This window comes from Sinohyriopsis cumingii, chromosome 1, assembly GCF_028554795.1.
Source record: "Sinohyriopsis cumingii isolate HCF-2022 chromosome 1, ASM2855479v2, whole genome shotgun sequence".
Classification (NCBI taxonomy): domain Eukaryota; kingdom Metazoa; phylum Mollusca; class Bivalvia; order Unionida; family Unionidae; genus Sinohyriopsis; species Sinohyriopsis cumingii.
In genome coordinates, this window is record NC_142961.1 from 98,681,323 (window position 1) to 98,697,892 (window position 16,570).

The 16,570-nt window shown below is 34.6% G+C and overlaps 1 protein-coding gene across 1 annotated transcript; it reads left to right on the forward strand.

Annotated features, from left to right (window-relative positions):
* Positions 1 to 2,276: 2,276 nt before the first annotated feature.
* On the forward strand, positions 2,277 to 11,912 carry LOC149807416 (uncharacterized). Its single transcript, XM_089966553.1, has 10 exons — positions 2,277 to 2,505; positions 2,951 to 3,004; positions 3,765 to 3,839; positions 4,416 to 4,642; positions 5,309 to 5,451; positions 7,246 to 7,406; positions 8,146 to 8,239; positions 8,964 to 9,156; positions 10,070 to 10,184; positions 10,837 to 11,912. The coding sequence occupies exons 3-10, from the start codon at positions 3,818 to 3,820 to the stop codon at positions 11,037 to 11,039; spliced, it is 1,158 nt and encodes a 385-aa protein (XP_089822679.1). The 5' UTR covers positions 2,277 to 2,505; positions 2,951 to 3,004; positions 3,765 to 3,817; the 3' UTR covers positions 11,040 to 11,912.
* Positions 11,913 to 16,570: the final 4,658 nt, after the last annotated feature.

Genomic DNA, 16,570 nt, shown 5'->3' on the forward strand with positions numbered 1-16,570 from the left:
CTCCTTTGTGCATTAGCACATGGATTTCTCTTTCTTTTTGCTCTCATTGCATTTCTTTTCTCTTTACCCATTTGCAATTGCAACACTTTCCTCTGAAACTGAAGCCTTCTTAACTATAATTCCATCTTGTTGTTTTAACTGTAGTTCTCCTTATTTGCTCTCCGAATCAGATACAGTTTTACCTATCAAACCCAAAATCACTTTTACCAAGAATACTCTTTTCCACCAAAATGAACCGACATATTCTTTATCTCTTGCTTTCTTAAAGAAGTCTTCGTTTTAGAACGATAATAATGTCTTGTAAGCTCAACAACTCTAGGACTCTAATCCTTCCTGGCTAGGATCTGAAGCAAAGTTCTCCATTTTAGATGACATGGTGAAAATTTGTTGGTTTTACTAATAATTTCTTAACTATCTGAAATTAAAATACCAGGCACTAAGATAATTCCAAACCAAAGTGAATTTAAATTTCAAAAGTAAACTGCTATTTTCCTGAAATAAAAAGATTCGTATCACGGACGAGCCCCCATTCTTATTGTTCCGATTCAATGGTCTTAAAATAAGTGACAGAAAGAGTGAAAATCAGCAAGTTTTATAAATTTAACAAGTAATGTATTTCCTTAAAATACCAGTTGAAAAATTATAAATAACTTACAGTATGGTGAGTGAAATATTTGTAATTCCAGAATCTCCTACTTGTCAACGAGGTCCTTTAGCAGATAACCAATCAGAAATTAGGTCACCTGCTTATACTTGGGAGAATCCCATGATCTGAACTCAAATTCTGTTAAATTCGTCAACAAGATAAAGGGCCACAATACAATATTTACTCAAATGAAAAGACCTAATCCCAAAATACAAACGCACTATCTTGAAGCTATGTAATGTTTTTAAAAATGAACCTTATAATCCATAATGATAAAAATAATACACATGATATAGATATACATAACAATATGTATGTGTATGTATGTATGTATGTATGTATGTATGTATGTATGTATGTATGTATGTATGTATGTATGTATGTAGAAGTGATAACGACTTTGAGTACTGATGATAGTAAATATTTGTTGACTGACATTCAAACTGATTGATTGATTGATTAATTGATTGATTGATTGACCCATTCATTCATTCATTCATTGAAAGATTGATTGATGTTTTGGTTGCTTTTCAGTTTATCGTTCATCATTTTTTATACGGAAGATATAGGAATTCGAGTTGTCTTAATTTTAAGGTCTATATTTTCCAGTTCGTTTCTACAATGGCCAATCCATACTTTGTTTCAAATATCGTGATTTTTATATTTATGAAAAAAACGTTTGAGTGTAGTTGAAATAAATATGACAAGGAATATCAGTTACTGCAAACATCTTTGCGAAATTTTTAAATATGAATTAATTCATGAACACATATCATAAAAAGATTGTATAAGCTGACCCTGTGGACTTTCTTATGTTTGACACTAATTATAAAACCAAAACCATTTTTGCTTATGTTGGTCAGAAAAATCGAAATGAGGAGAGTAAATGTTCTATACAATACTTATGACACGTTAAATAACTGACACGATTAGATGTAAAAGAAACATGAACCTATGTTTTAACTTACGGCACTACTGTCACGTAAACAGCGATAATAGCATGGATGGTGGCCAAAAATCATCTGGTTTAAAGATTCTTCTACACAGTTCTGATGGCGACATTTTCAGGCTGATGCTGAATTCATTATACTTGAGGAAGTTGTACTTTTTGTGAAAAACGGATATGAAAATTAATTATATGAAAAGAGTCCTCTAATTTTATCCATATAAGTCTTATACTAAATTATTGCCTGCAAAGAGTGAGGTATGTTATCTATCTGATAGATAAATGGGTGGTGGGGTGGTGGTGGTGGTAACATATTTAAAGTTAATTTCTCCCTAGTTTCAGATTGATCTGTTTTCTTTATTTAAAAAATGGGCGTTTTCCCTAAATGAAATACCTTAGATACTTAAAGACTTCATTCTCCACGTATCAACTTCAAATAGCTTACTTGCTGGCGAACTAAAATTACATTTCATCTGTTCCCAAAAGATCACGCATGACTAACTTTATGATTTAGGTGGGTTCGTTTCAATATGTTAATAAGGGAGGATACAAATTTGCAGGAAACCGTATATACGCTACTATTAGTGTAAGCGTCAGTGAGTCGTGTACAATAAAACATCAAGAAATGTCCTTTACAAAAATAATTGCTTTTTAATCGCTTCGGTGTAATGCACATACAGGCCATTTTGCATGGGGAGCAATGTCCTTCTTAATATCATAGCTATAATTGAAATTCAATACGACAATCACGTCCATCACACATCTTGTATACTAAACCGTTGTTCAAGGCGAGTGGTTTACGAAAATACACGTGCGTGAACCGTAACTGCGGAGTTTTACAAGGTCAAAAACAAAGATTTCCCGAATGTAAGAAGGATTTTGATGGCGGATGTAATTCTAACCTGATAAAGAGGTAAGTCAAAGATGGAGTTTAGGTTCGTGTCCATATAATTCATTACAAAACAATTCTAAGTATAAAATGGGGAAATTGTGCTCAAAATTATGTCAAGTAGAGAGATTAAGCGGGTGATGTTAAAAGAATGGCTTTTTGCTCAGTCGATAAAAATGTTAAAATAATATTAAAATATCGTGGATTGCATGAAAGACGATCTTATTTGCTTATAAAAGTCACTACAATTCTATTATATGCTAGTAGCTGTAGTATTCGTCGTTCAGTTATATGACTCGCATTAAAGAGAAGAAAATGCATTCCCCTATTTAATTCATCAAGAACTTCTGACCGAATTGTAAGGCGAAGAACTCAAGAAATCCCTCAGATTGCCAGTTTAAAAAAAAATAAACCTTAGTACCTTTTCGATCAAAGCCTACATTCGAAATATTTGCCATTTCACTTGCAGGTTATCTTTTATACGATGGCGGGTAACTTGTTGCTGACTCAGGTGCTTATTCTGGTAGGGAAAACAATAGGTCAGACATGATTTTACATAGAGGCATGTATATCGGACACCTCCTAAAGTGGCCAAACTATTGATCCTAACATTATCTGGTTTAGGGAAGTTCCACTGTACCAATATTAGGTCGGCTAATCAGATCAAGACTGGAATCTATTATCGGTCCATTTCTATCGATATATTATTCAATTTTAACTGTTTAGGAAATGTATTACAAAGAAAATAGGGTGGATCGATAAATTTATTTATACTGGGCGGATCTATAAAGTGGACTAAATCATTATAAATTGCACACCACGGTCCTTTTAAATTACGTCACAAATTAGTCATAAGATTATTTAATATTTAGATTTTTCAAAAGGACAAAATATTATCAAACCGAAGAGGAATGACAATACATCGATTACCTAATTTCCATATCGATAAATCACACAAGCACTTATAACTATCGTCCAACTAGACGAGGAGTGAAGTTGGATGCATTTTCAAAGTAAACGGTATCGTATTTTCGAAATTACAAAATCGCTTATCCATAGATCTTTTTAATATTTCAAATGTAAACATTTCACTTTCCTTTACATCATCAACTCATTGATAAGAGATAATATGACCTTTTTGCATCAATATACGCTTGAGCTCAGAATGTAAGCATTTTGAAATCTCTGTGTGTGTCTGTGTGTGTGTGTGTGTGTGTGTGTGTGTGTGTGTGTGTGTTGTTTTTTTGTATACCAAAGAATTAAATCTTAATTCTAATCAACAGGCTCTGGTGGCACTTTTTGAGGGCAGCTGACAATCCAAGTGGTATTCCACTGAATGGCCATGACAACAAAGGAATGTGAGAGAGAATAAGAAAGATCATTTAATCTGCCTATAGTTCTTTCATAGAATATATTAAATATCGATTGTTAAGATGAAATCCTGTAAATGCTACCTGTCTGTTTCTTTGGGTGCCGCACATTTGTTCATTATAATATAATTAATTTTCTCTACATTTTTTTCCTGAAAGCACCTGCAATTCCGCCTGATCCAAGTCTAAAAAGAATTCTATTAAACCATTGATAATATGGCTTTCATTATGATTCATTATTGAATAGCATTAGAAGCAGAATAAATGAAATATATTTGGTAAATGTGTAAATGTTTTGTCCCATGTTGTAATTATAAATACGTAGTTTTAACAAATACTTTTGTTTGTCACAAAAAGAGTTGTCCTTAACAAGGTGAAACTTGTTATGCTTTTCAAAATGTAAGACATAATCATGAGTATATAAGAAGACGGAGCTATACATTGGATTACGTTTTGATTAGAGAGAATCATACAGCACTCATTGAACTTCGTTAATTTAACTCTAATTGTGCTGTATTTACTACCAATTTAATGTTATTTTTCAAAAGCCTGTTCTTGTTTGTACCGGAGTACTCTGCACCATAGACAATTCTACCGAAATGACGATGAACTTTCGTCTGAGGCTCAATGGCGAACCTCTCTATAAGCTGTGGGCGACTGATGCCAGCAGAAACAAATACCCAAATTGCACCTTCACAGGAAACGGAAGTAATAGTAGTCCATATGTGTTAACCAGGAAGGTCAACTTTGCAACTAATACTGAAGTAGCATCGAACTGTGGTATGCGGATGGTGAGTATTGCTTCAAAACATAGTAATTCACCCACATAAATATACGTTTAAATAAACATCTTTTAATTCATTTACATATTTTTCTTTGATACCACTTAGACATTTATAAGGGGTACGCCAAGTAATTTCAGAATTTATTAAATCTTAAATATGCTATAACCATAAGGCGAAGCATATGCAAAAAAAAAAAAGAATTAAAACAAAGAAGAAAAAAAAACAAGAAAAAAACAAGAATGACACGACTCACCTTTGCGTGACAATGCCAATATCCCTTCAAAAAATGTAAAAATAACATTCAATATATCAAATTTTGGCAGAAATGTGACGTGAACTCGAATTAAATTCTGAGAAATACAGACTTTTACCAGGCCAATAGCAATCAAGCCCTACAAATTGCTTTTAAAATTTGTTTCCCCGTGCTTCTTCTCGTTTGTACTGGAAAAAAAATCACATTGCGTATGAAGCTTTATTTCATAAAAACATTAAAAAGTCAAAAGACAAGTAAAAGTCACATTAGCAGAAGTCACCAGTGGCGGTATGAATACTTTAATTCATACATTTTAATGGATTCTATTCATATAATATGGAAAATGTAAACTTACAATCAAAGATTTCATGCTAAATGTCAAACTACGAAGCAATTGTTTCTATAACCTTTCAAAACAGGAAATATCAAACCAGCGGTACACCTGGAGAGTACAGACTCAAAAGTTTGCTAACACCATAATTGGGGTCGACCGGCTATACATTCTTACTTGCGATTTGTCCACTGCCACCAATACAACGGTTTCTGCATCTCTTTATTACAAGTGAGTATGTACACATCAGTGTCTACATATCTACATAGCTGCATCACAAGGAATTATATACACATCAATGTCAACATATCTGCATTACAAGGAATTATATACACATCAATGTCAACATATCTGCATTACAAGGAATTATATACACATCAATGTCAACATATCTGCATTACAAGGTAGTATGTACACATCAGTGTCTGCATACCTGCATTACTAGTAGGTATATACACATCCGTGTCTACGTATAAGTATTACAAATGAGTATATACACATCAGTGTCTTCATATTTGCATTACAAGTAGGCATATGTGCATCAGTGTCTACATATCTGCATTACCAGTAGGTACATGGGCATCAGTGTCTACATATCTGCATTACAAGTAGGTACATGCGCAGCAGTGTCTACATATCTGCATTACAACTAGGTATATTTACATCAGTGTCTACATATCTGCATTACAAGTAGGTATATACACATCAGTACCTACAGGTCTGTATCTGTCTTAAGTATGTACACATCAGTGTCTACATGTCTGTATCCTAAATATGTACACAACAGTGTTTGCAGGTTTGAATTACAAGTATGTTCACAACATATTTATATTGCAAGTGTCTGTATACATCAGTGTGTACATATTGGTATTATATATAAGTATGCGACATCAGCATGTACACGATTTGCATTACAAATATGTACACACAGTGTGTGCAATTTTGTATGAGAAGGTGTATATTTTTGTATTACTAGTTAGTACGTACATAACGGTTTCTACAGATTTATGTCAGTAGCAAGTATTTATAATTATTTATACAACAGTGTGAGAAGATATGTATTACAAATGAGTATACACACAATGGTTTCTATATATTTGTATTATAAGTTAGTCTCAACATTATTCATAGATTTGTATTACAAGTGGGCATACACACAACAGTATATATAGATCTGGTATCACATGTTTAGGCCAAAAACAGACAAGAAAATTATAGACTGAATATGGGGAATTAATTTCATATACCTTAAAGCGAGAAAAATCTGGATCAAAAACATATCCATGTATATGCAAATCGAAGCAATATTCTTGGTGCATGTATACTACTTTTTTCTTCATGTCCCCTTTCTCTGAAGATGATATATGTTCCAGAATTTTAGGATGTATTTGTGTTAAAATAATGTCATGTATTAACTGATAAATCAAAACTTAAGCCCATCGCTAGTAAAAACAATCCCACCCCTTCTGAGTAAACAAGGTCCTCATTTTATATGATACATCCCATCTGTGTATGTACCTCATTTTATATGATACATCCCATCTGTGTATGTACCTCATTTTATATGATACATCCCATCTGTGTATGTACCTTTATATTGTTGGAACTCTTTTGTAAATCTCTTACACCGTTAGAGATCGGGACATCGTATTTTGAAATTAATTATAACACACGAGAGGAATAAATCGTTTCATAACTTTCTTCTTCTGTTGTAGCACAGGAGTTCGTTACAAAGAAAATTAGGAGTATCCGTCCGTGAATCAAGGGATGGGGGTTCTAACCTGTACAACGTAACACAAAAAAGTGTTATATTCTTACAGGTTAGAACCCCCATCCCTTGATTCATGGACGGATACTCCTAATTTTCTTTTAACGAACCCCTGCGGTTGGAGCGGGAACGTGATAGTGTAATGCAACCGCAGATACAGACTAAAGGAATCCCCTGAAATTTACAAGGACATACTACCTTGCTGCAACCATCTGATATTTTGTGCGTTTCGTTAATATCTACTTTATCCTTTTCAGCGCCACAGTCACCCGTATTATCATTACACCAGCCGTGCAATCTGTCCGATTTGATGTGTGCAGTGTAAATGGTAACGTCATAGAAGAAGCAAGCCTTCGAGAGAAAGTGAAACTGAGGCTGACCTTTACGCCTGACCCGAGAAGCGCTCAGTTTCAGGACGGTAAATCCATCTCTGTTTCTGTTTGTTTCTTTTGTCTGTCTTTTTTACGCAGGGTGTAGATTTTGTCCAAATATTCTGCGGCTATGAAATTTATGGCATTCATTCACATGGAAAACTATAGTTCTTTTTTGTTACCATCATCTTTAAGAAGATTAACACTAAACTATTCGTGATTGTTTTTTAAAGACAAACTTTCGCTGTGTACACTTTTGCAAGTTTCTCGTTATCGAAAAGTTAATATATGTCATTGTCCGTGCCAAATTACTAGAAGGACTGAGGCACGACGTCCTCAAACACAAGCGAAGCAAAATGTTTTACGGTACATCATCTGGACTAATTGATATTAGTATTCAGTTTAATGACCAATACCACACACAGCTGGTAAAAAAAGAAACTCTTTACTCACGTCTCAGAAAATATTTAAAAATGCTTTATCACGTCTTTTCCCGCTAAAATCTCATTAAAAAAAGAAAAGCTCATGGTGAGTCAGTACTATAGAGGTGTGTGGTCTTTGAGAGTTACATTTTGCTGATATGAAAACCGTATATGATTTTTTTTCAGTTTTTGAGTCTTTGGTTAAGGTCAAGGTTGCGTTCCGTTTCATCATTGCTGTATCAGAGGAAGTTAGACTCACAAAAAAGTCGGTTGAAGTCATTTTTTTACCGAATAGCAATTTCTTTACAGGAAATAGTCAATCACTGACTCATATCCTTACTCTTAAATTAGTCTGTGTTTTCAGCGGTGTATGCATATGGAGTTCATGGGTTTCGGACCAGCGTGTCTCCGACTCCAAATCCAGACGGGAACACCAAAATGCTTCTGGATGGAAACGGGTATGTCCTATAATTGTAGCTTTATCTTCAATATTGTTTTTGGTGGATGTGTGTTTGAAAAAGTCTACCGGAATTAAGCAGAATATTGGGCTATTAGCTCTTGCACCAACCCTGAGTTCCTAGGCCAGGTGGGGACATTTAAAACGTTGGTGGAACATTTGGTACTACCAGGATCTAATGGATCGTTGAAAGAATTCTGGTTCAGCGAGGAAAGAAGAAAGAAAAGAAGCAGGAGGAGAGAAGGAAGAGAAGAGGAATAAGTGGAAGGTGCAGAAGATTAGGGGATAAAAAGAGTGATTTTTGAAATTGTTGAGACAATAAATATCCACTGAGGTCGTAAAAACGTGAGTATAAAATCATAAGCTCATTAGATCATGTTTTGTTCTCATTCTGCTCTTTTGCTTCAGGAATTACATCGGAGCGATAACTGAAAATATACAGCATAATTAATGTACAGTGGGCACTCGCTATTATCCATTTCAGTTTAACACGGTCTCTTTTATAAGGCAGGCATTGCCATCGATCCTCTTACATTATAAAATCGTGATACTATGGATAATGTGTATCTATATAAGAAGACCTCACATACAATACGGTACACATGTATGTCTACTTTTGTGTACCTATGCAAAACGACCTCATCTATAACACGGTACGCTTAGCATTATAATGATGGGGCACTGTTTTTATATATATATATTAAAACAAACGTTTATTTTTTTAGCTGTGTCGTATCGAATGAAGATGTCTTCCGATTCGCTAATGGTTTTAGACAAGTGTACTTCGACAACAACACGTACTATACAGAGACGTCATTATTCAATGTGGCTTACTACAAGGAAGAGAGAACTCTGAAGTTTACTACATACATAGATTTCTGCTTCGATAGATACAATCCAGATCCTAAATGTACCGACGTAAGCAAATCTCTATTTCATAATTTTCTCATTTAACGTTTTCAACGATTAGAAAGATGTGTTAGTATCGTGCGATACTAGAATAACTTTGACTTGTCCGGTCTAATTAAAAATAAACTTCTTATCGTTTCTCATGATAATATTATTATAAAAAAAATAAAAAATGAAAATAGATAATTTACAAAAATAATATGGCTATATAACATAACTCATCTCGGTTCGAATCCACAATACTTATATGGAGCGGTATGTTATGTTTACATTATTGTCATGAGAATCAAGAAATATATTTGTTACAGGACTCTAAAAAAAATCCAGTGTAAGCATCAGAACGTGGTACCTTGCTGAGAACAGTAGTAAGCTCACACTGATCTAACTTTAAAGCTATAAATAATTACCCAAAATTAGCATAACATGTCAGTTTACCCGGCAATCTGTTGAAAATACGTATCCATTTTACCGTAACTCTGTAATTCCTAAGTAAATAAGCATCATACGTGTAGCACTAAAATAACCCCGTTTAGCTGCATACTCAGTACAATTATAAAGCATAGCTAAAGTTTAAGTTGTAATAAAATGTTAGTCGCTTACATTTAAATATTATTTATATTCTCAGAAGTCCCAACATGCACGGTCCTATGCACGGAGTTCTCTTCTCATACTCAGAAGTCCCAAACATGCATGGGATTCTTTTCTCATGCTCAGAAGTCCCAAATATGCTCGGGATTCTCTTCTCATGCTCAGAAGTCCCAAATACGCTCGGGATTATCTTCTCATCAAGTAAACAGTAATATAAGTGTCTAAATTATCGTTTTAAAAATAAAATATGCTTAAAGTTCAATAATGTTTCTAAAAATATGATACGCGTCAGTTAAATGGAAAATATTATGAACTAGAGCCTCAATTTTTCCAGTTCTGTGCTTTCCATGGTAAGCGGAGACGGAGGAGGAATACTGATGACGAAGAGGGTGTGTACTCCATATCAACAACATTAACAATTCGTGCCGAAAAGCAACCCGTCAAAAGCGGTATGTTACATTTTGAAATTTGTGTGCAGGTTGCAACCAGTATATATCGATAAAGTTTATTAATTCATGTATTCTTTAAGTACAACAAAAGAAGTAATATTCAATGTACCATGAATGCTTGATTCGGGTATTAGGGTGTGGTCTTCAGGTAATTTCCTTGAAGATGATCATTTGACTTATGAAATAGACCTCAGTCTACGCCCAATCTTCTACTTCAAGTCTGTGTAAACGTCCATTAAAATAATGTATTATCTGTAGCTTACTAACGGGGGGGGGGGGGGCGGATGGGGTGATTTCCCCAGCGCCAGAGTTCTTGGGGCTCCCAAAACTCCTTTGGGCCATCATCGTCACCCCGTTACTCTTAGTACGCAACTGTGTATCATTGTTTAGTGCAGACGTCACGTTTCATTCAATTTAGAGTAGCATAGCGTGAAGACGTTAAAGAGCCCACTTTTCTCGTGCTGAATACGAACATGTTATAATTTATTTAACTGTTATACTTTCTAAAGAAAACCTACTTATGTATTCCCACGAACGATAAATATTTGTCCAAAACAAATGAAATGGGATAAAAGAGAGATCTTAAAGAAATAAAAGACTGTGAAATACGAAAATAAATGCTCACGGGTTATTACTCCTTTATGTATTTCAGATAGTGAAAAATCTGACTACATATCTCTTCCCGATGCAGCTCTCTATTCATTGGTTGTAGTTGTTGGCGTTGTTCTAATTCTGTCGTGTGTTCTCATTGTCGCTATCATGATACGAAAAGGACGGGCAGTCCGTGATGATTCCTCGTCGACCACCAGTCTTTGTTCTCGTGCATCTTCTAGAGCGAAACTTACAAGAATATGAGCTACTACATTTCAATATTGGTCCCCAGAATATGCTTAGACCCAATTATCCAGCCATTGCTAAGATACACAGCAGTGCATAGAAGAATATCAACTTTTGATTGAACAAAAAATGTCAGAAAAGTTGGTCCTGCTTCATCCGTGAAGGAACTGCAAGAGCGTTTCCACAATGGATCTTTTTAAAAAAATCAGAACATGTTTATAATCATATATCTATTAATACTCACTGATGACGGTTGTATCACATACTTTATAGCCTCGGCAATGGAATAAACGTTTAGGCATATTAATACAGCCTACCGGCATTTTTTGTTTGGGGGAATTTCTCCATTGGTCATTTTTAAAACTCAGTGCTGTATATACAAAACACGCAGAGAGTAATGCATGAGTAGCGAAGGAGAGTAAGCAATAACTAAACCATACTTTTCATATCAAGCAGGTAAATGATGACAAGAAGTGTGTGTTTGTGTTCTGTGTATTTTTTGAACGTATCTTGAACAGTCTGAGCAATATTGCAATGATGTCTGCTGTTTACAGTGATATATAGCACTGGGACATCATGCCGCAGACATGTAGCATGATGTCCCACCCAGTCACATTATCCAGACAGTAGGCTGACCAGTCCTAACACTAACCTCTTAATGCTGAGCGCCTAGCGATGCAGCTCCTAGTACAATTTTTATAAGTTTTTGGTATGACTCGGCCGGGGTTTGAGCCAGCGAACTCCAACATTTGAAGCGGACACCCTAACCACTTAGGCCACTGGAGCGGTCTAATTGACAAGAAAATTCTCAATCTCGTTTTATAACGAATTATTTTCATGTTCAGTTTAATACATAAAGTTTGAGCTACTAATAAACAATACATCTCAATACCTTGTTTATTTAACAAAATGAATATTCCTTCCAGTTTCTTCCAGTTTCTTCCAATTTTAGACTTGCAAACAGTCAGTCACATTATGAGTACAGGTTCTGACTCGACAAAGTTTACAAACCAAGGTATTATTCGAAAATTTAAAAGTCGAATAAGAATCAACAATCACTAGAATCGATTAGAAAGTTACATAACAAACGCTGTAAAGGGAAGGTTGCTCCACTGCTTACAATAAATTTAGTCATTCTCAAAGTCATTCTCAAAGCAATTTCCTTTTGACTTTTGCGTTTCTTCTATCTTGTAACCGACGTTCTGAACATCTGCAGAAACCCGTCACGTGACAGTATTCTCAGCGACCCTTTGATTGCATCCCTTAGTTCTTCTCTGCTTTGGTAATGATTTTCCTGTTACGAATCATTAAATTATGGAAAAGTCGGAAATCGCTTCTTAATCTTGGCTATATGATCGGTGATTTAGGGTTCTAACGCCAATCATTTTCTAACGTTTGCATTACTAACCCGTATGTTTGGGGTGGGGTGAGGTAGAATTGAGTATCCTGGTGCAAAATGGAAGCCAACCCCTCAGTAGGTGTTAATATAAACTTAGACACATGTAAATTCTATCTGATTACTGTGGCATGGTATTTGGTGATATCTGGTGCCTTGTGGTTCAAAATTGTTCATTGTATGTTGAAATGCATAGTACTCATGACTTTTCCGACAGATCTTGATAGAGTTTGCTTAGTTCCATATCAGTGGCTTAACAACCTCCCAAACAACACCGCAATCGAGGGTAGGTGGTGGCAGACCCAGTGGGGGCACACAATTCCCATCAAACAACTTTTGTTATTGTGAGGGGCACAATAATTGATTCTTTGCGGGAGAATGGTCTGAGAGAGAGAGAGAGAGAGAGAGAGAGAGAGAGAGAGAGAAAGAGAGAGAGAGAGAGAGAGAATATAATTATGAGAGAACAGTTATGTGCGTGTACATACTAACAAAGCTGTTGTTTTTTGATAACTTAATGAAAATTTTCATGAACAATTTACGTTGCTTCCGAAAATCACATAATATACGTTATTAAATATAGTTGTTACACATAGAAATACATTCCGCGTCTATAGAAACGTTTAAAGAAAGAAATAGTATGATAACTTTACAAGTCCATTAGCAATATGAATGATAATCCATACTGCTTAAATATTCGGTTTAATTCATAATGTTTTTACGCCGAATTTTCTTCAGCGTAGATTTTGGCATATATTCATTCGCTTTGATCAGTCTAGTTTTATCTTGTAAGTTCAAGCCATCGACGCTAAGCTGGACTTCTAGACATGCAAATTAAGACAAATGACTGTCATGGCTATTTAAATACATGTGTGTAGTGATTTTTCTTCTTTGAAAATTATTTGAGTGAATTAATGTTATCAAGTATTCATTTTTAGAATGCGTGGATGGAACTTCTCTCTCTCTCTCTCTCTCCGGGCTGGTCGTAAGAACGCTGCTACTGATGACTTCGCGAGAATAACTCTCCTTTTTTCCCTGTTCTGCAACTTTGCAAAGTCCATGCCTGTCCACTCTTTCCTCTCATTGTGTCCTGAAGAATTGTCTTTGACAGGCCAGATGAGCATGAAACGTGACCATAACATCTTAGTTTGCGTTTCTATACGGTGGTGAGCAGATTTTCATTAGGTTCAATTGTACCTTGCACTCGCGCGCGCGCGCGTGTGTGTATGTGTGATAATGTTAGAAACATATATTAATCAAAATAAAAAATATGAGATATGTAGTAATAAAACCTTTTTAAAAAGACATATCAAAGGCCTGAAAGAAAGTAGTTTTATTACCTGGGTAGTCTCAGTAAAGGAATCTGCTAAATACCAAAACTCACTTCAGGTCTTCGAATTTGTTGTTGTTTTGACTGGCTTGTCTTAAAACCGAGGCGGTTGTTATTCGGGGTTTTACAGCATTTAGTTAGATTTAATTGTTATGTATATTTGATTTAATTATATCTCATTTAATATATATTTATTTCAATTTAATTGTTTGTCAGTTTTATTTTTTTAATTTTTTTATTACATGCTATTGTAATGTAAATTTATTCACTGGAGAAGATACCTTTTCCAGAAAATAGTTTGACCTTGACTGTTCGTTTTATTAACATCAGGTGTTGATATAGATCCTGACCTTGATTCAAAATTAGTAGTAACCATTTAAATAAGTTCAATTTTTAAAAAAATAATAGTTTATTGTCGAGGTCATGATGGGGATACGTTTTAAAAATGTAAACAATTTTTTATTTCTTAATGTAAAATGATTGGTTTTCGTCAGGGCCACACTGGGTGCACGTGATCTTTAACAAGTACATAATTTCTACGAGGTTCTCGAATGTGATCACGTGACCCCATTTCTGCGTTTTAGAAGACGATATAACCTTTGTTTTGGAGAGATATTCTCAGTAGAAGCTGGATTTTTTCTTACACTGGAAGTTGTATGTTGTACTGTTTGGAGTTATTTCAAATTACTTGGATTGGACTTATGTCAAGTTACTTGGATTCAAAAGGATTAATTCTGTTATTTTCCTGGAAAACGCGTGTGCTCATATGAAATTCCTGAGCAAAGACAGCTCTTATAAAAAAATATTTGGGTTTTCAAAACTGGAGTGATAATTCTTGTTTCTACAAGGAACTGTAGACTTCAATACTACAGGTTACATCATACGTCATCGTCTTCCATCTCAGATTCTTCGTAGGGAATCGAACTTGAAATCATTAGAACATTTTGTTATTAGGACTACTAAAATGTTATTTATTATTCTTGAATTATTTTTGGATATGATTCTATAAAAGCGGAAGTTCATATTTTTTCCTTTTTACAGAATTTTTCCACGGATATAAATTATTCTATTTTTTAAAGCTTGTTGTTTTCACTCTTTCTTGTTTTACTGTTTATTCGAGCCTAAACAAGTAATGTAAGAATTGGGCTCTCGTCCTAAGGATAATTTGGAATTTCGGATAGAATATTTCAGAAAACTTTGTTTTTTGAACTTTGAATTTCCCTAGTTTTTGAAAAGTTGGTGAAATCGGCAAGCTTTTTCTAAAATGTCATCAAAAGTAGAAATCTTTCTTTCAGATCCTATCCAGAAACAATTAGATCTTTTCAAAAAAGATGAACTGATTCAACTTGCCAGAAAATACGATGTTTCTGAGGTAAAGGCTTCCTTAACGAAACAGGGAATAAGAAATATTTTGGTTCAGTATTTGGTAGAAAAGAATGTTTTGGATAAAAGTACTTTAGTTACGATCAGTAAATCTGTATCAGACTCTGACATAAAAATGAAGGAATTATGATTAAAATACAGAAAGGGATTGGAGTTGAGGAAGCTGAAACTTCAATAAGAAGAAAGAAAAACGAATGCAGTTACAATTGAAAAAAGAGAAAGAACAAATGAAATTGGAAAAAGAAAAAGAACAAATGTTATTACAAAAGAACAAATAAAGTTACAATTTGAGAAAGAGGAGAGAGAGAGTGAGACAGAAAAGAGAGAAAGAAAAACAAACGCATTTGTAATTGGAAAAAAGAGAAAGAAAGACAAATACAATTACAAGAGAAACAAATGCAGTTACAAGAAAAACAAATGCAAATATGTAAGAAAGAGAGAAAGAGAGGTAACATCAATGTAAAATGAAAGAAGTGGAACTGACAAGTGAAAAGCATACTTCAAATCCAAATTTAAGTTTTGACCTTGCAAAAAATATTAGATTAGTGCCCCCTTTCAGAGAAAATGAAATAGCCAAATATTTTACTCGTTTTGAAAAGGTTGCTGAAAATTTGAAATGGCCAAGGGAACACTGGACTCAGTTGTTATAATGTGTACTCACTGGTAAGGCTAGTGATACTTACAATTCACTGTCCGTTCACCAAAGTGGTAACTATGATGTGGTTAAAGAATGCATCTTAAGGGTTATGATTTAGTCCCTGAAGCTTATCGGCAAAAATTTAGAAACTATAGAAAAGAAGCTGGACAAACTCATGTCGAATTTGCTGGAGAAAAAGAGCAGTTATTTGATAGATGGTGCTTAGCCAAGAAAGTTGAACGAGATTATGAAAGTCTCAAACAACTTGTATTACTTGAAGATTTCAAAAACTGTGTATATAGTGACATTAAGTCTTATCAGATTGAAACCTTGGAAACTGCTGCTCGTGCTGCTGATAAGTATTCTTTAACTCACAAAGTTCCTTTTGTAAATAAGACTTCTACTCAACAATGTTCTGGCAGAAAAGTATTTCAGCCTAATACAAGCCCTTCTAAAACTCATACTGGCACAACTTCTAAAAATCAAACTTCAGAGAAGCCTGCTTCAAGATACTTGTCTTTTCCTACGTGTACCTATTGCAAGAAAAAGGACACGTTATTTCTGATTGTTACAAATTAAACAATAGGCATCAGAATCAAGACAGACCTATTCCAAATGCTCTTATTACTAAGAGGTCAAGGTCACGGTCATGTATTGAAAGCAATACATTTGTTGGGTCTCATAAACCCCAGTCTGATTTGATTATGGAGAGTTATGAACCCTTCATATCGAAGGGTTCTATATCACTCTTGGGTGATTCGGCCAATCCTATCCCTATTTTAAGAGACACAGGAGATTTTCAGAGT

What these genes read in the sequence shown, in the direction of transcription:
- LOC149807416 (XM_089966553.1), top strand. Translation starts at nt 3,818, where the DNA reads ATGGCCATGACAACAAAGGAAT. An exon ending in TCTGCATCTCTTTATTACAA is followed by an intron (nt 5,452 to 7,245) that starts GTGAGTATGTAC and finishes TATCCTTTTCAG; the next exon opens with CGCCACAGTCACCCGTATTA. An exon ending in CAGATCCTAAATGTACCGAC is followed by an intron (nt 9,157 to 10,069) that starts GTAAGCAAATCT and finishes CAATTTTTCCAG; the next exon opens with TTCTGTGCTTTCCATGGTAA.